The 22,556-nt window shown below is 41.4% G+C and overlaps 2 protein-coding genes across 2 annotated transcripts; both read left to right on the top strand.

Moving 5' to 3' along the window:
* Positions 1-58: 58 nt before the first annotated feature.
* Positions 59-15,872, top strand: LOC5520536 (TGF-beta-activated kinase 1 and MAP3K7-binding protein 1). The gene is made up of 8 exons (XM_048719726.1): positions 59-303; positions 896-1,148; positions 2,098-2,225; positions 2,649-2,846; positions 3,659-3,828; positions 12,417-12,613; positions 13,399-13,572; positions 14,482-15,872. The coding sequence occupies exons 1-8, from the start codon at positions 277-279 to the stop codon at positions 14,913-14,915; spliced, it is 1,581 nt and encodes a 526-aa protein (XP_048575683.1). The 5' UTR covers positions 59-276; the 3' UTR covers positions 14,916-15,872.
* On the top strand, positions 5,320-11,887 carry LOC116603930. Its single transcript, XM_032365583.2, has one exon. It carries the CDS (start codon positions 7,799-7,801, stop codon positions 10,883-10,885), a length of 3,087 nt encoding a protein of 1,028 aa, XP_032221474.2. The 5' UTR covers positions 5,320-7,798; the 3' UTR covers positions 10,886-11,887.
* Positions 15,873-22,556: the final 6,684 nt, after the last annotated feature.

Below are 22,556 nucleotides of genomic sequence, written 5' to 3'. Positions count from 1 at the left end.
TTTCAAATTTCTTGGGCTCCCTGTGGTTCAAACTAAGACTTCACGATATTATAAAACACACAAATTTGTATAGTATGTTTATTTGTTTTCTTGAAATAGTATTATATGTACTCTCTAAGTGATATGATAAGATCAAGAATTTATTGCTGAAAAAAAATATATTTTTTTTATCAGCAGTAGAAACGGGTTTGGGAGGGCCTGTATGGGAAATCTTTGGTAACCACGCTTTAGAAGAACTGTCATGGCGGATGGTCGAAACTCGATCAAAACAACAACATGGCGAACAAACGGCTTTCTACCCATGTAAGTAAAACAAAATATACACCTTTACAACCCCTTAAGTATTGCACTCATGATATCTCGTATTTACTGCAATCTGGGCTTTAAGAAAGTGTGAATATCGAAATTGATATAGGAGGAAACAGAGAAGAAACGAAGGGACAACCCAAATCGTCAAAACGGCCATGATATTTTGATAATCATTCTTGTCATATCTTATAGGATGTCGTCTGGTATCTTGTTTAAAAGCTTTGTGGATCAATAATGAATTGTGTGGGTTTTTTTGTCAAAGTTTTAATTTTGTGTTTAAGCTGGAAGGGAGGTTAGGAGGGGACATTAAATGTAGGGGGGGGGGCATTTGTTAGAAAGGGGTTTTCAATACAAACTTGTAAGCTTAGGGGGGCATTCATTAGATATGGTAGATGACATAGATCATACTATGCAAACATTTTTAGAATTTGAAAAGAAAATAGCCCAAATAGGAGCACACTCTTCCTGTACCCAAAGCTATTGTGCATGCCTGCGGCAAAATGAACAATACAAATGTACAAATTCAAGGCGCCTTTTCCTGTGGCCTATTTGCTTTATGTTTAATCTAATTCCTCTGTCTTTCCAGAATCAAAGTCCAACAGAGACCTGGACAGATGATCTTCCTGTTTGTAAAATATCAGGTGTTGGTTTCCTGACAAACCAGCGATACCGTGAAGATGGTGGTAGGAGAGAAGAGCATGAGTTTGAAGATCGAAGTTTCCATTTTAATGTTGATAACACATGTCTTTATGGGGTGTTTGATGGCCATGATGGAGCGTCAGTTGCAGATTTTGCTGCACAGAGACTTCCTGCTGAGCTATTGCTTCAGCAATTAACAGGTTTGTTACAGTGATTGCACTGCGGTTCTGTAGAAAATTTTACAAGCTTGTAAGAACTGTTCATAAATTGTATGATTGCTTAAACTAGGTGTAAATGTGTTATCAAATAACCAAAGTTTTCCTTATTTTTTAGTAGCATATGTTTTATTACACTTTGTACTTTCAAATATTTTTTTACTCTTAGTGTTGGGAGCAAAATTATGCAATTTGCCAGCCTAGCTGTATTATTGAAATTGATGTTGATGTTGTGGTTTGAAATGTGGCATGGTTTGAATTTTTTTCAAACTGGTTTGAATTTTTCAAACTAGCTCATTTTTGGATACCTAGCATTCTAAAAGGGATTTTATTTTTGGGGAGTCATTAATAAAACAGGGGCTTGGATTTTTTGGGGGTTGGGAGGTGTAACTAAAAGAACTAGATAAAAGATTATGCAAATATCCCCTTTTCAAACCAGTTTTAACAATTTCAAACCAAGAAGCATTTCAAACCACAACATTGACGTTAGAAGTGAAAATATGCATCAAGAAATTGAGATGTCAAAATCATGTCAAATTATCCTCTTTCTATAAATGGACTCTATTGTTGAGTACCCTAGATTAAATGTAAGGGCACTTTGAAACTAAATTAGAAAAAAAGAAAAGTATTGCTGAAATTTACCAAATACAGTACAGTTAGCACTTTGCAAACCACATTTCCCCTTTTTTAGAATAAAAAAGTTTGTTGCAAAGTTTGAAAGTTGTTGAACAATGCCCCATGACTGTACTACTGTATTATTTAGGCCTGGGTTTTTGGGAATAAAGGCATGAGGCATCATGGGGTGGGGTGCCTGACCATTTTCCATACAAGCAGCGCCATTGAAGCTTTTTTCCACATTCAATTAAGCAGAACATAGAGTAGAGTGGTAGGTTCACCCATTTGTGAACTGAAAAAAAAACTTGATTTGTTTCAGATGATATGACAGACGAAGAAGTGCAGCTAGTTCTGCGACAGGCATTCTTCGCTGTAGAGAAAGGTTTTTTTCAGTCAATAGATGATGCACTGGCAGAGAGGACAGAGCTGCAGTTGCAAATTCCTGAGGTAAACAACAGCTTGTGTGTGATAATAATAATATAGAGTAATAATGAATATCAGCCTCTTCCCTATTATTTTTCACTATTTAAAATGTGGCAATGATTTACTTGCAAAAGAAATTTCCAAATTACCATCCAAAATCAGTCTGATATTTGCATAAACAATATCTGATAAACATATAGATCCAACATCGATCATGTCTTTCTTCTGTCATAGTCTCTTCGTCAGCCACACAATCGTTGTTGTCATTCAAAATTATTTGAAGAAATTTCAAAATAACCTTTTGAAAAACAAAGTTTTATACTTTATTTCCCTAATCAGTTGATGAAAATGGATGCTGAAAAAAAAAAGGCAGCCATGAGTGAACCTGAGAATGGCCCTATTATTGTTTTGTTAATATTGTTAATGACAAAAGCTTTCACAATCCAGGGCCTGAGTTCCTATGAGGCGTACAAGCAGTACCCACGTCAGGTGGAGCGGATTCAGGAGTTGCAGGAACACATCTCTGGTGGCACTACCGCTGTTGTTGCTCTTATATTCAATAACAAACTATATGTCGCTAATGCAGGAGATTCTAGAGCTTTGCTTTGTAAGCAGTTAGAAGACTCATCGCTTCAGGTTCAACAGGTAACACACCATAATTTTTTTTATTAGTTTCCCATGAGACAGTTTCTTGCAAAGCATCTTAGCATTGCCATGGCATTTGCTTCAGTTTATACACATAACTTTGTCGCTGACAAATGCCATAGTTTCCTTGCAACATGCAGGTTTCCTTTGAGGAGCATGTTGTAGAAGAGTAGAGAACCGCTAGACTTCAAACTCATCATTTCTCAATAAAGTACAACAGAATACAATCAACTTTTACAGCTTGTTATGACATCTCAACAGATTTGTAAAATATATTTGATTGCCAAAAACACATTAGTGTTTCTACTAGAATAGGAGATGTTGGGTGTTGAATAAACCATTTTTGAGAATACAAATTTTATTTCTTCAGTTGCATTATTGGTTTTTCTGTTCAGTTAAATACACTTCAATCTATTTAACAGGGACAGCGTAGTGGTCCCTAAAGTGGTGGGGGAGGTGAAAATTCTGGGGAGGGGTGGGTAATGGTTTCTGGGGGAGGGGTGGTTGGTTGTTTGTGGTTTCAGGGGGAGGGGTGTGTGGTGATTTCAAATTCTTAACCTAGGTTTATGCACGGGGGTTTTAAACTGTTCAACAAATTTGTTGTCAGTTGCATATTTACTGCTTGAAACCCGTTGAAACTTTTAAAAGACATACTGATTTTACAATTTTGAAAAATGTTATTGCGAAATTGTTAGGTAATTGACCGGAAGTAGGTGTCATTGCGCTCTAAGTTTTTCCACTGATGGCCCTGATTGCTTCTCTTGTACATATAAGTACATTTTAACCTGTTAAGTTTTCTCACTCCTGTCCAGTTAAGTAAAGACCATGACACGCAGAATGAGGAGGAGCTACTCCGCCTGGCACGCCTTGGCCTGGACATCGTCCAGATCCAGAGAAACCGCCGCATTGGCAGCCAAGAGAACACCCGTAGCATTGGTGATTACTGTGTCAAGGGAGGGTACAAGGACTTTGATATACTAAGGTAGGTGGGGTAGGGGCAGATCGACCATGGGGGGTAGGGGGATAACAGAGGCTGGTGCCAACCCCAGCCTAAAATCCACCACTAGTGTTTGTCTTATGTATGTAGCTACAGATGTTAGACGATTACAAGCTATTAGTTTACGACGTCTAAAAATACGAAAAGATAGGCCAACACGATAAAAAAAAGCCAAAAACAAAAATCTTAGAGCACCAAAAACAAAGCTCTTCGTACTGTAACACCAAGGTATACCTAGTAAACTTACGATTATGGCGGATTCTTTTGCAACAATCATAAGCGATTCGCAACGCGCATGTGTTTGTTTGTTTCAAGATATATCTTTTGTTTGATTTAAGAATTTTATTTTTATCTTTGTGATCTTAATATATTGCTGTTAGGAACTAATTTTAGGGTGAGCTTAATAGCAGGACACCAAAGATATAAGTAAAAACAAATATGAGTACAAATAGGCGAGAGGCAATACGAAATCAGGTGACTTTGGGAGTTACAAATTCACGCCGAAATAAACACAGAAATATCTACGGCTGTCAAGTCAGAAGCGACGAAAAAAATATTTTGACCCATTGACTATATTGGCTATTTTTGAGCTGAATTTACAAAAAACAGACTGAAAACAGATACCTCCCCCCCTATTCTGAGTTTTATACAGCCTGTCAAAGTCAAACACAGCTGCACCTAGTCAGCGGTATCCAAGCTTTCCAACAGTGCTTTGCGGTCCCCACTTTTAATCCCTTGTTGTTGTGCTGAAGCCAGCACAAGTTGATGGTTGCTTGTATTTTTCATCAAAAATGCAGCTATGAGCATATTAGGAGAGTGTCTCAGGACATCATGAAGTCTATTGGAGCATAATTGAGTGCTTTGCTTATGGATATTTGCAAGCAAAGGTAGATTTATGATGATTTCTCTTGTTTGGCTTTGCCTGGATGAGAAAATAATTTTCTAATGAATCACCACAGCTGTCCTAAATGCTGTCTTTTCTTAAACCAAATTGATTCCAAAATTGTTTACACTGCTATTCTGGGTCTGTATGACCTGGAATTGATTTGTTTGGCTTCGGGGTGAAAAGACTTACAAAAAACCATCTGAATTTGGGGAGAGGAGCGTTGACTGGCCCTCCCCTCGTGAATTTTCCCCTGGATCTCCCAGAATGGTTTGCAATCCGTAAAGGCATCTAAGTTGTTTTACAAGCCTTCAAGGAGTGGACATTGTGTTTTGAGGCCATGGAAATGAACCTGGAGGATCAGAATAAAGGTATCTATTTGTGTCTCGAGCTGTGTTTGCTGATCTCTCTCCCTTGTGTGGTATTTTGGGCGTTTTATTGAGAGGGGTGATTCTGCTTTTCTTTCCTTGTTCAATTTGAAATTTGTCAAAGAACCTGTGCTATTATTTGGCTTAAGAGTAGATGCCAACACCTTGGTTGGATGCATATCTTCAAGACCATTTATCCCTTAGACTGATGCCTGAGTATCTTCATCTTGTTGTGTTTATTTTGAATTTATGAATTTTTTGGGTTGTGGGTACTTCCCAAAGCCGGTACAGGCCGGTTGATTGGTCAATGTGTTAATGGAAATAAATACCTCTGAAGGAGTAAATTTCTTGCTGATTCTAAATTAGGTGCTTTTTGTTAGTTGTTTTTTTGGTTACAAAAGAGCGCGCGTGAGTCTTACCTAAAAAATGTCGCGAGAGAGAAAATAAAAGCATAAAATCATATGTTTTTGGGCGCGTTTTTTCCTTTCATTCTGGAATGGGAATGGTTGGTAGAGAATGTTCAGAATGGCATTCGAGTCATCCTGCTACATTAAGCAGAATGGGTGAAATGGCCTTTATTCCATTCCGGAATGGGAACGCGAGATAAACGAACGCGCGCTTTTTCTATTCTAATCATTCTCATTCCGGAATCACGAGTAAAAAAACGCGCCCTTACTTACCCATAATGGACATTTTGTTATTAAAACCTAGTACGCTGCGAATTTCCCGGTGTCACGTTTCTGCCCTTCGGGGTTTATTATGGCACCAGACCAATTGATTACGATTATTCGTTTTTATATCCCAGTGATGAATTTTTACGCGCGCTTATTGGTCAATACAGGTCACATAACGTCCAGCCAAAGTGATATCTGTCCTGTGAACATTTTTGTGCATTCAAAACTCAATTTTCGTCTGCTCAATAACTCCTCAAACAAACACCAAGGTTTTCAAAACGCTATGAAGACACAGAAAGAAAGTTTGATTTTTTTATAGAATTATCATCAATATGTTTTTGAGAATTAATCCTGAAACGCGAAAGGAAAAGCATCAGCGTCAGCGCGTGCGCAGAAGACATTTCAAAATTGAAAACGTTTGCTTCAATTTCTATTCCAGCTCTCGGCAGAACAATAAGAAAACATTCTCGGTAAAAATCCATCAGTTGAAATGCAAGTTTTGAGCTTGTAGTTTTTGTTCTAATGGAAAAAATTGTTGCATGGATGCGAATGGCAAAAATAACAGCGCGCGCTCTTGGCGTCATTCTGGTGCACGTCGGCGCGGGCAGAAGACACTTTTCGGATTTTCAGTGTAGTAACTGAGATATGAAATAAATAAACCCCTTCTTTGGCTTACTGGGATATCGGTGGATAATGTCCGCCAATGAGAAATGGTCCTTAAAATTTCACAGTTGCCCTCGAGGCTTCGTTTCTCGGCCAACTGTTCGTTTTTCGCACCATTTCTCATCCTTGGACATTATCCGCCGATATCCCAGCCGCCAGAAGGGTTTTATTTACTAAATACCTAGATCTGGCTGATATGATATTGTTCAGTTGGACCTCGGTATCTGTTAACTTTCGTTTTCTTGAATAAGATGTTGTGAAATTGAGTTAATAGACCGTTGATTTGTCTAGAAAAATTTGTTTTTGATTTTACTAATTTGTTTTTCATATTTCTATCTATTGTTTAATCCGGTCTAGCAAAACCTGTGAAATGTTTGCGCCTTATTATTTGTTATATGACCGAAAGGAAGTTGTTGCGAGTTTATTGAAATTGTTCGCCATTTCCAAACTCCATTTCCTTCTTTGTATAGTCGATCTGTTTCTCTGATGCAAAACGCAACGCAGTGCTTTTTTTAAGCACCCTTCCACCAAACATACTATATTGAGTTTTGAAAACTCAAATTTCTCAATTCATTATCACGTCAGGATTCCAATATGTTCTGAGTGCGCTATTAATTTCAACTTAAACCCTAAAAGTTAATGAAATCTAGACTTCAATTTTGGGTGAGACATTCACTGACTAGCCAATTCCGGTTTTTTGCTTGAAATCTACCTTAATGAGCCCGTTTGAAGGAAATGAACAGCGATTAAAAATCACGCTTTTTAATCTCGTGAACATAGTTTTATTTCATTTTCTGATGTGAATGAACACATTTTAGTTTTCGGAGGCTTTTTGGTACAATTACGTCACCTGCGCTGCGAAAAGCCATTTTGATGTTTACGTATTGTGACGAGCTTATTTCACTGTCGCTATCTTTTATTACACGGAACCCAGTTTAGTGCCTACTGCGCCTTAGTGATTGACAAACAGTAAGGCCGCAAGCCATTTGAGTGTTTAGCCGGCAAAACACATAAAGCATAATGACCGCAGTGTATAAATTAAGTGGGTTTCAAAACAACCTAATGATAAAAAGACCAATTCATCGCTGGGTCCCCGTCTTTTCAGGCCAATCAACATCTGGCTTTTTTAACAGTAAAACCCATTTAGATGTTGAGCGTTCTACTGGCATCATCAACACTACCAGTTGAGAGAAACCATTTCAACGCCAAGAACCCATTTGAGTGTAGAGCATCCAATAGGCCACCTCGACACCAGCATCCATTTCACATTACGCAAACATCAAGTTGAATATTTTGGGGTGTCGAGATCTGCGGTTGCGAAACTCTTTTTTTTCGTTGACTGAAGAACAAATTCTATCGCTGCAGTAATGTCCTGGCGATTCTATCATTTGTGGTTTTTATTTCTGATCTGTTTGGTTGGCCTTTGTGACTTAAAGCTTGCGCCAGTTGATGTCAAGAAATCAGATCGGGCTATCACGGGCGAAAGAAGAAATGAGGAAAAATGGAAAGATAAAAACGAGAGACATAAGGACCAAGGAATTGCCACAAGAGTTAGAGCAATGGAATCTCCAGTTTTAAGAAGAAGTGGAATTACCAAAACGACGAGTTTTTATCCCGTGGTAAAAGATACAGCAAAGCTTTACCACCGACATAAATCTAGCACTAATGGCCCAGCGTTCAGAAGAAGGGAAAGAGCCTTCACGAAAAGGGAAGCTATTCAATCAGATAATGAGAGACGCATCGAAAATGAATATGAACTGAAGAGAATGGATTCGGTTCGTTTAACAAATGCTCAGCTATCTGGTCGATCAGAGGAAATTGACCTCTCAGACTTGCTACGAGAGGCGAAATTTATAAGAAAACGCCGAGCTATCGCGGCGTCTGCACAGCTTAACAGTGAAATATCGGGGAATGATACGAGTGGATGCGCCGGTTATGTTTCTTGCCGCGGAAAGTGCTCAGACCGACGGGCGTACCAAGACGACGACTTGCAGAGATGTTTCTGCGATGTCTCATGTGAGTTGCATGGTGATTGTTGCGCGGGTTACTACACCGCCTGCAACTCGAGCTCAGGCACTCGCAACTTGGCGAATGATAGTAGCATTTCACATTACGCCCACACAAACGCCTCGATTCCGGCTTTCAGATCCAAGCATATGGAAAAGTCCATTTGGCAGTGTACTGCGTCCGTCAACCGGAAAATCTGGATGATTGCAGATTGCCCGGAAGCATGGCCACGTGATAAAACCTCCGCAAACTGCACTAAAGCTCCTTTCTATTCTAATCACCTCACAGCAGAAAGCTACAGCTACGCACTTCCGGTATTTACCCGCGATGGTCACGTGTACCGTAACAAGTTCTGCGCCCGTTGCCATGGTGATGTCACAGTAGAGCCTTATGGGATTGCTTTCGACTGTAGTGTGATGCCGCCTTCTGATTACAGCAAAGAGGAACAGCTGAGGTTCCTTCTAGCGTACTGCCACTCTGCCATATGGATACCACTTGATCGTCAGCCAAGGCGGTATTGTCCACTTTCCAAGAACTCCTGCCCGTACAACGCCTCGGAGTTCCTTTCCAGGAAGTGCCACTCGGGTGCGACTGGCCTTGTAGTGGGCGCAGCCAACACGACGTACAAGAACCGTTTCTGTGCCGCCTGCAATGGCGAGCGACACGTCAGCTGCGGCTCAGCGCTTTTCAGCGGAAAACAAAGGGGGCCATTCGGAAGTAGTGGGTATCACAAACCAATTTCTCCACACGGCCTGTCAAGCAAGGACTTCTCCCTCATTTTCGACTTTGGGGAAAACTCGAGAGCCGAGAAAACCGTCAGCATAAATTGCCCGGAACAGACGCCTATTTTCGATCCTTATTTGGAAGAGTGTCGCAAGGGGTTTGTGCCGTCACCCAGACATGCAGCCTTTGATAGTTACAAACTTTGTTTCCACATGAGAATTGAAGGGTCCGAAACTATAAGTCTTTCTAAGAAAGATTTCCTAGAATTCGGGCAAGTACGCTTTGGAGTTTACCGACCAATGGTGTCTAAATTTAGTATAACTCCATTAGACGAGCGACAAATCAAAGTTAAATTCATAATTCGTACATTAGGTGGTACAAATTTTAGCATGAAATTTGACTTAACTGAACCTATCCGATTTAACACGTCCAACAACTCGTACTTGCTTTTTCGAGTTACAAAACGAGTTCTGACTTGCGTCAAACTAGTCGAGTACCACAGAAGCGAGTACACAATTCTCACAGATCAGAGTTCAGCTATATACATCAACCAATCAGGAGAGGTGTTCAAGTCGCATGACTTCTACTTTGGTAAAGATGACCGGGTTCTAATATGCAAGAGACGGCTGTCACTCCGTAACTATAGCAACTGCTCAGGGTCCTTCATCAAGATTGGACTTGAGGAGTTCACAGTGGACACTAATGGTTCTATTGTGGTTCACAGCACGAAGAATGTCTACCCACCAGGTCGGTTCGTGATGAGTAAAAATGGCGTCTTGATTTGTGTGGACTATGCGACGTCATACAGCCGATCAGTAACCAGGACCTCTCGAACGCTTACCCACGTGACAAACATCTGCATGCTCTTGTCAATCATCTCCCTGGCGTTCCTCATCATCACATATACCATATTCGACGAGCTACGTACCGCGCCTGGCATTAATCTGATGAACCTCAGTACAGCAACATTACTGGCTCAGATTCTGTGGGTTGCGGGATCCGGCGCCACAGGTAACCCGAGGTTGTGCGCGATATTGGCTGCGCTGATGCAGTATTTCTTTCTGGCTTGTTTCGTCTGGGCTTCAGTGATCGCGTTTGACACTTGGAGGGCTTTTTCCGCCGGAAGTCAAAGACTTCATTTATCGCATTCCAAAAACCGGAAGTTGGTCCATTCCCTTCGTTGCATGGCAGTTGGTTGGATCCCTGCAATCGGTTACATCGCCATCTGCCTCGCGCTCGACCAATCAAAAATCGTTGCCATTGGTTACGGTAGTCCTGTCATCTGCTGGATCAACGACGGCCGCGCCAATCTCTACTTCTTCGGGATTCCCATCGCGGTATCCCTGTGTATCAACGCGGTACTTTACGTGCTTACTGTCAAAGCCATCCACGCGTCCACAGACCATGCCTTCCTGCTCAACCAATCACAGAACCGCCGCCGGTTTGCGATCTACGTTCGGATTGGCTCGTTGTTGGGGTTCACGTGGGTGTTCGGGTTCGTTGCAGGGTTCGGCTTGGACTTCCTGTGGTACCCGTTTGTCGTGTTGAATGGGCTCCAGGGAGTCTACATCACAGGGGCGTTTGGCTTGAGTAAACGTGCACGGGGGCTATACCGGGACCTGTTCGGCCGCAGAGGACTGGGAAGAGCCTCGACTGGATGCCAGAATACGAAGTCCTCGCTGCTAAACTCCAGGAAAAAGTCAAGCACAACTACAGCCATGTAAACGATTTTCTTTTATGACTATATTCAGACGCGTACATATGGGTGCGGTGTGTACGGTGCCCCCACATACCCCCATTGGCAGCCACGATTGGGTCATGTATCATTAGAAGACCGTAAAATACTTCCCTTCTTCTATATGATACTGCCCCCCCCCCCTCCCTATTCTCTCCCTCACCCCATTCCCTCCCTCAGCCAATCCTGGGCACGTGCCTTCACATTATTCGCTGCACGGATCCGCAGGTAGTTTATAAGTAATCGAAGCGGACGATTTAAGGACATTCAAATTATTTAAGAATTATAACTCAGAAAAAACGAAAAGTAGTTATCCAAAACGATGCAATTATCCAAGGAAAAAGGTTGGCAATAAGAAAGCAATATAAATAACAGTGATAAATTATGAACATCAAATAGAAGTTATCCTTCCTATTTGGGTGCAGGTATTACCCTTCATGATGAATCTTATTTTCTTTACCTGCCAAAGTTTTAGCACAATGCTCCACAACGAAGTGCTTTCTGTTCCCGTCCTTATCAGTGTCGTGTTCAAAGTGTGGTTTTCTTGCTGTTTATGTCTATTGGCCATCATCTCCTCCATGTGGGAGATGCTTGAGTGACGGACATGCGTCATTCAATCCTTCTGAATAGCCACGTCTCTGTCAGCCGCCATTTTGACATCCTAGCAAAATGCCAAGCACTACAAAGCATCCATTTCCATCGGCTGATTTGGTGAAGCCTTTCTGAAATTTTGGATTTAATATGGTAGATTTAGTATATAACTTTGTTTTTTTGGTGGTAATTTCAAGATGTTATCACTCTATTAGTCTTCCATATTGAATAAAACAGTAATAAATATTAAGCTGTATAGCTGGTAGGGGCTCTTTAGGACCTCGAGAAATAAATGAGCGCCTTGGTTTCCTCTGCCTCCTATAACAGAGACAATACGCTTTGATAATTCAATAATGTAATAATGTATGTCAATGATGTAATAAATATTAATGATAAACGATTTTGTGTTTTCTTTTTCTCTTTCTTTCGCACATCAACCTTTCACTTTACAGGCTGACTAGCAAACTAGCGAAACACGCCGTAAGATTGAAGTGCACCGAGCCTAAAAAAGGGCCAAATCTTGATAGATGTAGAATTGACAGTTTTATTCATGTAAGCAGATTGAGTCGACAGGCCAGTAGAAACCCTGAATAATGTGGGTCGTGTTAATGTTCTTCCGAGTTTATAGACCCGGAAATATGTCAAGAATTGTTAAGAATTTTTTACTGCTAGGCCTATAGTTTATATGTTACTGCTAGTTGTCACGTAACTCGTTAGTTGTCACGTAACGTCACACATCAGGCTGAAGACAGATTTACACGCGACGATTTAACTCCACATTCAACACGATTTCGTCCGAACTGTCTCCGACAATATTGTGACATCATCATCAGTCATTTGTATTGCTCATTGCGTTGCTCAGAAGGAGTTATTAAGTATTATTTTCGGCCGTCAAAAAGCGGATATTAATCTTATTTCACTTGCATTAGCCACTCTGCTGAGGAACCGGTGATCGCGGACCCTCATATCGTGGGCGGATTTCCCATCGATGGCGCATTTTATGCCCTCGTTCTCATGTCTGACGGAGTGTACAAATGCTTGGAAGAGGCAACTGGGACCGAGACATCCAATCTTGACATCATGTGTATGGTGGCAACCGAAATGCAACAACAGACCACTCTGAATGGTATGACTAAATTAGTGAAAAGAGAGGGGGAGGGGGAGGGGTGGCAAACGAGATGCAACAGTAGACCACCCTGACTGATATGACTTAATCAGTCTAAAGAGAGGGGAAGGGGTGGATAATTTTAGATATCGCTGCTTCTAAATAGTATAAGAGTAAACAACAAGAAAAATTAATTGTGCTTCTCATCATTATCATGAATCACAGGGGCGGATTTAGGGATGGGCCGAGCGCCCCCTCAGATATTTGCCTAAAAAATAACAAAAAATATATGAAAATACACGAAAGATCATTGAATCCGGCCCCCCTTTCTTGAAACCGTTGCTTCGGCCCCCTTTTTGGAGCTCCTGGATCCGCCCATGAATCACCATCATTTTTTATTTTTTTTTATTATTATAATTTCAACATGATTATTACAGAGATAGAGTACAAGACTATTACAGAACTATTGTGCCACAATCACACTACTAACGACAATTACTAACAACATTAATCCTTCTTTCTTTTTCTTTTTTCTTTTTTCCTTATTATTTTGCTTATTATTTGTATTATTATTATTTTTTTTTACTTTTTCAGCTTTATTATCTTGTGCTTAGATTTCTTTGTATTTAAATATATGCTATATTACAAAAGGTATATAAGATATTATGACTGTGCCTTGTTTGCATTTTTTGTTGTGGTTTTTACCGAAAATATATTTCAACCGTTATAAATATATATTTTTTGTTGCTAAACTAGTCTGCTGAATCACCATCATAATCATTTACCATCATCATCATCTGTTGTAGGCGTGGCCCAGGCCGTGGTTGACAAAGTCGGGCGTTACCATCACGACAAGTACATGGAACAATTCAACACGTGCCAAAAGAGAGACGACATGACGTTACTCGTGCGAGTGTTTAGCGAGAAGGTGGCGGCAAACATGAAGAGCCCAAGGGCAAGCGGCAGGCAACCGGTGGCAGGTGAGAACACCATGTCAAGTAATACTTGCCTAAAGCCTCGATCAAACGGAGATGAGAGTTGATGAGAGTCAATGAGAGTTCCACTCGTTTTGGCTCTCACAGGGTTCTGATTAAACGGAGATGACAGTTGACGGAAGTCCCTTAGAGTTCCACTTTTTCTAGCTCTCATAGCGTTGCGATTAAACGGAGATGGCAGTTGACGGAAGCCCCTTAGAGTTCCACTTTTTCTAGCTCTCATAGCGTTGCGATTAAACGGAGATGAGAGTTGACGGAAGTCCCTCAGAGTTCCACTTTTTCTAGCTCTCACAGGGTTTCGATTAGACGGAGATGAGAGTTGAAGGAAGCCCCTTAGAGTTCCACTTTTTCTAGCTCTCATAGCGTTGCGATTTAGCGGAGATGAGATTTGACGGAAGTCCCTCAGAGTTCCACTTTTTCTAGCTTTCACAGGGTTTCGATTAAGCGGAGACGCTGGCGACTCCAATAAACTGTTATGTCGGGGTTGAACATGTTCAAAATGAAGATGAAAGTCGTTTTAAGTCGATGAGAGTGCGTGAGGGTCAAACGGACATAAGATTTGGAACTCTCGTCGACTCCTATCGATCGCTACTGAGGCCACCGATACAAAGTTTCAAGAAAGCTAAAAGTAGCTATAAGTTAAATTTTCTTGGCTATCCATCAAAACTGTTAGGCGAGGCGCATAATAATAACCTATGTATCATACCTTTCAAACTACCCTTACGCCAAATAAAAAGAAAGATCATATGACCACAGCACACCTAAATTTCTCGTAGTTCCAAAACAATCTGTTGTCGTTCCAGCGTATCCCCCGATGAATCGTGTCTTGAATTAGTCTCTGTCTGATTCCACTGTGCTGCAAACACCATCCTTTTATTCTAATTGTCGTTCCAGCGTATCCCCCGATGAATCCTGGTGTTCTGCCCGTCTCAGTGCCCTTCAACCCCCACAAGAACACCACCGGCAGTGTCCAGCCCCTCCGTATCCCCATTCCGCCCCAGCCATCGACCCCACCCAAGCCAGATTCCCAACAGGATAACTCAAACCCAGGCTCCACTACATCCACTCCGACAAATCCCACCACAGCCGGCCCATTCAACGTGTTCTCGAGTTCTGACCAATCATCGCCGAGCGTCTCGCCCTCTACGGCGAAGCCCGCGGAAATCAGTAGTCACGTGGTTGTCCCCGAGCTCCGCCCTGTTGAAGACTCTAAAGAAGGAGATGATGAGGAAATGGTGGAACCTTATGTGGACTTTACGGATTTTTTCAAAATCGTAGCGGAGCTCGGTGAAGATAAGGTATATAGGGTTTGTATGGAGGAGTCGTAACTCAGGCGTCAATCAATTTGAGCGAAGTAGACCTTAAAACAAGATTATAGATTTATCAAATATTGGCGAAGTGGACTTTGTTTTCGGATATTGCGTCGTTTAGGTGACGTGTCGAAGCGTGGAAGTGGCGTCACTGCAACAGTCACAGTCACGCCCGCAATTCCGTTATACAGTGCCGTGACAAGCAGATAGAGTGTTAGGTAGCGTGACACGAGCGTGACAGTGGCGTTACCAAAACAGTATACAAGGGCGAAGTCACGTCTGCAATAGACCGTTTTCACGATGTTGCGTGCGAGTCCAAAATGCCACACACTGGCGTGACATGCCAGGTGGCGTGACATGAGCGTGACAGTGGCGTGACTGTGCGTATACGTGCACAGTCACGTCTGCAATTCCGTTAACAGTGCCGTGACTACCAGTTCTATCTCTAACGACCGTGAAACGGCCCATCGCTTTGGTCGCATTTATCGTAAGGGATGTCCCATCGAGTGTTTCATAGTCGTAACGGTTGGGAGGAATTTTTTGCAGACGACTGTTACGGCCGATACGACTGTTACGACTATATGGAAACTAGGCTTAAAGGGTCCATGAATTCTGGTCCAAACCTAGTTCTAGGTATCTTACCCGTGTTTTATTGGGATTCCTGTAAGAGTTGGGACGTCACAGGACGGCTCGTCCAGGCCCCATGCTGCCTCACGGTCCACCCAAAAGGACAGGAAACCCGGAAAGAAAGCCTTAGACTAGGCTACACTTAATAATATTAATTGTCTCACTGCCATTGTTGAATAGGAATAAACGTAGTAAATAATAGAATTCCCAGTTTTCAATCTGTGGTACATACGACTTGGCGGTAAAATGTTTCAGATGAGCTCATTTCACATCAAATAAGGTTAAGAATTAGTTAAGTACTTGTCGAGTAAAAACAAATAAAATATCAAATGCGGTCTTTGTACAATATCGGGGCTGTTTTAGTGTCTCTTCGCAGTGCGCATGCGCATTGTTTTTCCGTCATGTCGACAAACACACATCTGATTTCGTTGGGGCCTTTTCTAGATAAAATCGGTCTGAAAGGAAACTTGTGGCAGTTTTGATTAAAATGTGTTTGACTCAGAATAGCCAAAAAGTCACTTTCTTAGTCATATCCTAGTATTCTAAACTCAACAATCAAATAAACGACCATCTGTTTTCTCATTATGAAAAGATTAAATGGAAATGCCTCGAATCAGCCGTCACACGACTTCAGATTTGTCTTCAAAAGAAATGTTTAACGGTTGTACACGTGGCAAGAATCTGTGGCCCCCATTATCCTCCGCTGTACAAAGTTTGAACGAGTCTGCTAGTAATGTATTTGGTTTTGATCAATACATTCTGTATAAATTTTGTATACCTTGCCAACGATTGCTTTGCCAATCTTTGGAAACATTATGGAACATTCAAGTGCCTAAGTTGTCGCAAAGCCTTGTCTGATCGCTGTAGAAAAATTGGCAATTAGCGAACCATTTATTAGATTTTAAGGTTGAAAAATATATTATACTCTCGGTAAATGCCTTGAAAAATTGCAAAGCTTTGAGAACATATGGAACATTCATCATGTGAACATGGAACTCTTTTAGGTTACCAAAATGTATGACTTATAATAAGGGCGAAATGGGTCAAATTTCGGCAGTCGGAAGAAGTTCAAGATATCGCTAACCTACAACCAAAATCATGAGTTGCAAACTGGTGTTCCTTTGCTGTTCTCGTGTACCTTCTCTTCTGCTTCTCAAACGGACAAGACGATGAGAAGGATTTGAATTTACCGTTGAAGTCATTTTCAGGCGGCACAATTTCACACAAAAAGTAAGTCCGGAAGATGGGTACAAAGCAAAAAATAAATTAATGAAATAAAAAAAAAACGAGCCAACCAAGACAAACGTTGTTACCAAACTGAAGAACTACACCTTTTGCTTTTCATTACCGAGAAATACGCATGCATTTTAGCCAAAATTACAAACATTCACGCCGATGTACTGTCATTTAAGCGAAAGTAAAATCATTTGAACCAAAAGGAAATACATTAACGAACTTTACATAATTGAGTGAACACAATTGCATTTTCTTCACATTCATTTACACTATTCGACAACCAGGAATAAAAAAATTATTTTCATTTGCGCGTTGATACATAACAATAACACAAACAAAATATCAATAATACGGGAACTCGCAATCAATACAGTGAACGAAACATTCATTAACATTTTTATTACAGCAAGTGCAAACAATAGTATTTTGTGAAAGTCATTTGCGTGCTTCTTACGAACGTTAGCGCCTCCGTACAAACAATAAGCCCTTTATGACAAACAATATCCTAAAATAGTTATTCAATTACTTATCGTTTATTTGTGCCCTAATAATGCATATACATGTAAAATAAATGATACTAGCGCTCAAAATGCAGTATAAGATAACAAATTTTGGCCTAACAGGCTCTTAATCTCCAGGTTCTTAAATGTGGGAATTACTGCGGGGAATAATGCCATTCAACAATTGACATTTGCTATTTGCGCCGACAGAAGTTACACCAAAAGAGAGGCAGGGCGAATTGGGTGGAGGAGAGAAGAGAAGGGAGAAACGACGCTCATGGGAGAAGAGGGAGGGGAGAAACGACGCTCATGGGAGGAGAGGGAGGGGAGAAACGACGCTCATGGGAGAAGAGGGAGAGGAGAAACGACGCTCATGGGAGAAGAGGGAGGGGAGAAACGACGCTCATGGGAGAAGAGGGAGGGAAGAAACGACGCTCATAGGAGAGGGAGGGGAGAAACGACGCTCATATGGAGAAGAGGGAGGGGAGGTAGTCATGTCTAGATTTAAAATAACTAAAATAGATATAAAAAGTAGAAATACTATGATTTGTTAAGTAAAGAAGATCAAGGTAACCGTCATGATATTAATTTACATTGCGGTAAATAGTCAGGTGTTGTGTAATTAGATGTTATTGTGCCATTAAACGTGCTTGTGTTTGTATAAAAATATTATTTTAACAAAGTCCCCTCACCCTTCCCAAGTTTTTGTCAATGCTTCTCAAGAATCGAGCATTAGCAACTGGTTGAGAAAATGATTTTCACTACATGCCCACTGGAAACAATAACAACTTTATTAAAACAAAAACTACCACGCGATGCGCGCCAAGCAGGCTGGTCACATTGCGAAGTTAGACCACCATCCAGCGCGCCTAGTTTGTCCTTAGAAGCCCGCTTTTTATTGATAAGAACGGCTGTCACCGCTAGAATTTTCAATTCTTTCATAAAATAAATGAAATACGTAGAAATGAGTAAACATTGATATTTTTTGGGGTTTGACATTCGGACTTTGGAAAATTTTAAGTATGACATTAAGAAAGCAGACATGTCTGACTGAATTAGGAATTATTCGAAAAGATAATTAAGTATCAATTATTTTTGTTTAGTGATATCACAGGGCTATTCAAACTTGCAAAATAAAATTAATGAAATTTAGTTTTTTTTGTAAAAGTTACTATACATTTGATAGTAAACATTCGATCGTACATGTTTTCATCATGATGCTATAATTCATTATTACATAAATCTTGACATTCGTCAAGATTTGCTGTTATTGGTTTTCTTTTCCTTCGTTGCTATAGAAATCTTATTCTACTGAAACTCATAATTCTACTTCCTCGTCCATTTCTCCTTCATAATCTACTTCCACTTTTTTTCCTCTTTTTTTTTCCTTCTTCCACCTTCGTCTTCATCATCGTTATCAACTTCTACCACTATTCTCACTGCTCCTGCTGCTGCTACTACCACTACCACCACCACTACTACTACTACTACTTTCCACCTCTTTCTCCTCGTTCAGATTTCAATTCAAGTTCTTGTAGAACTCGGTCTTTGAGGTTTCGATCTTTGAGGTTTGGGGTTCTTCGAGGTTTGAGGTTCTTCAAGGTTTAAGGTTCTTTGAGGTTTGAGGTTCTTCGAGGTTTGAGGTTCTTTGAGGTTTAAGGTTCTTTGAGGTTTGAGGTTCTTCGAGGTTTAAGGTTCTTTGAGGTTTAAGGTTCTTCGAGGTTTGAGGTTCTTTGAGGTTTCGATCTTTGAGGTTTGAGGTTCTTTGAGGTCACATACAACTCTCTGACGAGGTGCCAGCCCGCTCTAGCCTCGACTCCACGCTGACAGATTGTGCATAGCTCCCTCCCCTTCCTTGGCTTGTCTTTTGTGATTTGTGGATCCCAAGCAGCTCTCGGTAGTGCTTCCTGGCCTGGTCACTGAGTGCAAACGCCGCCGCCAGGTATACTCCCTGCAGGCAGTTCAGCGACACAAACACGTACCACAGCGGCGACCACAAGAGAACAGCACCGAACCCAAACACCCACGTGAAGCCCATCACTGCTGCCAGGCGGACATAGATACCGAAATGGCGCCGTGTTTGGGAATTCTCTGCAGCCATTCGCGCCTGTTGGGTGGCGGCCTTGATGGCGTTAACGGTCAGGATGTAGAAGATGGCATTGACCACAAGTGCAAGGGCAATAGGAATAGCAAACACGTACAAGGTAGCATTTCCGTTGGACATCCAGCAAGAAGTCGAAGAGCCGTAACCAATAGCAACAGTACCTGATTGGTCAAGCGAAACGCAAATTAAGACGAAGATCATCAGAGGAAGCCATCCAAGTGCAGATAGCCAACCAATCCGAACACACTTCTCGCGTCTTGATCTAGGAACTCCGCGGTGGCTCTTACGAGAGAAAGCCCTCCAAGTGTCGACTGCGATGATTGACGTCCACATGAATGACACCAGGTAAAAGTACTGCAACATTGCGGCAACAACGGTACACGCAAGCGTCCGATCAGTTTGATTGACGCCTGTAAGCCACGTGACCTGTGCCAATAAGATGGAGACGGCCAGATTCATCAGATTTACACCAGGAATGGTGCGAAGCTCGCTGAACAGAGAGTAGGTGACGAGGAAGAGGACGAGTGTCGCTATAGATAGCAGCATGCAAAAGAACGTCAACCAAGCTAGGGCTGTGTCATCAGGGATCTTTTCACCCCTCGGCCGGACCTCCGTGCACACATGGGTAGTTCCGTTATCAACAAAGTACTCGGATGCGTTATACGTTCCTCCTGATTTATTGACAAAGATTGATCGGTTTTGAAAGATCACGAAATGCTTTACAGGAAAAAAGACTCCTGAACAATTGAGTAGATCGACCCGGCTGCTATAGCACACATAGATAGGCCCGACAGATGCATCAGTTTCATTGGTGTAATAGTCTCTTGCGTGTATGACCTCGTCTGATATGTTGACATAGACTGCACCGGTTGGGGTCACCAGCTGCGTGTACTCGCTCTTGTTGTACTGTCTTAGATCTGAACAGGAGAGAATTCTTTTCGATGCTTTAAACACTACGCATTCTGTGTGATTAATGGTTATGTTGATTGGAGTGGTAAAGTGCAGCACACGATCAAAGTCGGCCGTGCCTGTAGATTGCCTTCTGCTCCTGTCTACCTGTGTCATCAGTTCTGCCTCAAAGGTCAGTGTCCATTGTTTACTATCTGAAGTAGCTCTTGAGCCGCTTTGTGTTGCTTCGATGTTGGTGAAATCCCATTCATCACCAAAGCTCTTTCCAAGGGCGTTCGCAAAATCAGCGTGTTGATAATCCAGTTCACAAAAACTCAGCCACAAGACAATTCTGTATTTGTCTGCTGATGACACTTTAGGGGGAGTCTGAAGAAAGACACTCCTTTTACTGCACGTTTCCATGTAGGGATCGAATACCTCATCAGATTTACAGTCTGGCTTGGAATTTATAGTGGGCAAGCCATTATTTGTCTTGAAGTCGAAGATGACGGAAAAGGACTTCGTTGGGGGCATTTCCCATGGAAGACCAGTCGAAACAGGCCCACAAATCATAAATTGCTCTTTGTTGCAATACATGTTTCTGTAGTTTCTCAAATTCCTTACATCGCCTGATGCAACAACTCCCACTTGAGCATTCAAGCACTTCTTGCCACAGGGATCGCTACAACTTTCCAGTTTTAAGCAATATCTTCTTGGACTTTCAGATGGTATTTCCCAAGCAAACCCTTCTCGGCAGTACGTCACAAGATAGTCAAGTTTCTGTTCAGTGCTCATCGTGTCTGGTGGCTTTACATCACAGATCAGTGAGATGCCGTACGGTTTGACTTTGCGCTCATCGAGTCCATTACACATCGCGCAGTAGCGATTCTTGTACACTTTCCCGTCATCTCCGTACACAGGTCTAGCATCCAGCAATTCTTGCACAGACGTCACTTCCGAGATCTCTGGGGTCGTACTACATTTGGAAAGTGCAAGGGAATCCACATGGTTTCCGACACACTTGTCAATTACCCACACTGACGGATATTCGCCTAGTTTTGTTATTTTCCACTGGATGCATCTCCACTCTCCCCATGACTTCGCGTCGCGTTTGTATTCCCCCACAGTGGTCAAATTGTCTGAACTTGGAGTTAAGACAAAGTTTCCTGTCGCGTTAAGTTTGCAGAAATGTTCATAATCCGCGCAACAGTCAACAAAACGCTCGCAAACCTCGTCACAGTAGCAGACAAACTCTTTTTTCAGCAAATGTGATGGTGAAGACTTGCATTTACCTTTGCACGACAAATCCCTGTGACAGTCAGACTTTCTTGGGTCGGCGATTTTGCTGCTGGTTTCGCTCACGCTTTGGCCTGAGCGGTTTTCTCTAGAACTGCTCCTGCCAGAAGCACCCGTTTCCTTTTTCGTAATTTGCACTCGCTTGATTAATATTTCGTTCTTCCATTCATATTTGCCTGGGTAGTTTTGTTTGACCAGTGTTTTAAGATTTAAATTTTCAAGCACCTTTTCGATTGGTTTACCGCCGTTTCTTATTTCTTTTTCCTTGCTCCAGGTTTGTTTTATTTTAGAAGCGCTGGCTTGCAAAGATAAAATTGCGCTAGAGAGTAACAGTAGCTGAATCTTCATGGCATCAGTGTGCATATGTTCTGAGAAAAAGGTGTCTTGCGCGAGTGAAATTAAAGCAGGTACTCGAGTCAATCAACCACATCACAATTATATCCTATGGCTCTGAACCATTGTCTTGACTAGTATTCAATCTTAAAATTAAAGTTTCAATCTTTAATTTAGTTTACCAGTTATTGATATTCATTGCTATTCACACACTGTTTTTTTATTAAAGTCTACAAAAGTGGCGCCTTCCCTTCTTGCATACATTAAGCAATAGAAAAGATTTCTTTGCCATTCTCTTCGTTACAGGGTCCTGAACTAAAACAAGATGTTGTTTTGCCCTCAATGCCTAGTTGGTCGCCTCTCTTTATTTATTATATTTTTCTTCCTTTTCAAAACCCTTAAGGAAAGCAATATATTTTGTTACTAAACCATGCCACTTGTTTTTTTTTTTGGTGAAATACCAGTTCTTTTAATTTTGAAATGCTTTGAACTGGTTAAAACCCAAGCTCAAAGGTTTCTTCTCATAAAATGAACAAAAGCAAGAGGTGTAATTCCTCAATAGTCATAGACTGGTAGGAAACAACTTTATAATTTTCTCGACGCCTCACCATTAGTTTGACTATTTGACTTCACACTGACTGCATGTAAATAGAAAAATTAAAGAACAGATCCATA

Source organism: Nematostella vectensis, chromosome 12 (assembly GCF_932526225.1).
Source record: "Nematostella vectensis chromosome 12, jaNemVect1.1, whole genome shotgun sequence".
In the NCBI taxonomy this organism is placed as follows: domain Eukaryota; kingdom Metazoa; phylum Cnidaria; class Anthozoa; order Actiniaria; family Edwardsiidae; genus Nematostella; species Nematostella vectensis.
The sequence above is the reverse complement of the archived record's forward strand: the minus strand, read 5'-3'. Positions and strand labels throughout refer to the sequence as shown.

Excerpts from the sequence above, each read along its gene's own strand:
- LOC116603930 (XM_032365583.2), top strand. The coding sequence starts at position 7,799 with ATGTCCTGGCGATTCTATCATTTGTGGTTTTTATTTCTGATCTGTTTG.
- LOC5520536 (XM_048719726.1), top strand. The coding sequence starts at position 277 with ATGGCGAACAAACGGCTTTCTACCCAT. Across the intron at positions 304-895 it reads ACAAACGGCTTTCTACCCAT|AATCAAAGTCCAACAGAGAC; the intron begins GTAAGTAAAACA and ends CTGTCTTTCCAG. Across the intron at positions 1,149-2,097 it reads ATTGCTTCAGCAATTAACAG|ATGATATGACAGACGAAGAA; the intron begins GTTTGTTACAGT and ends GATTTGTTTCAG.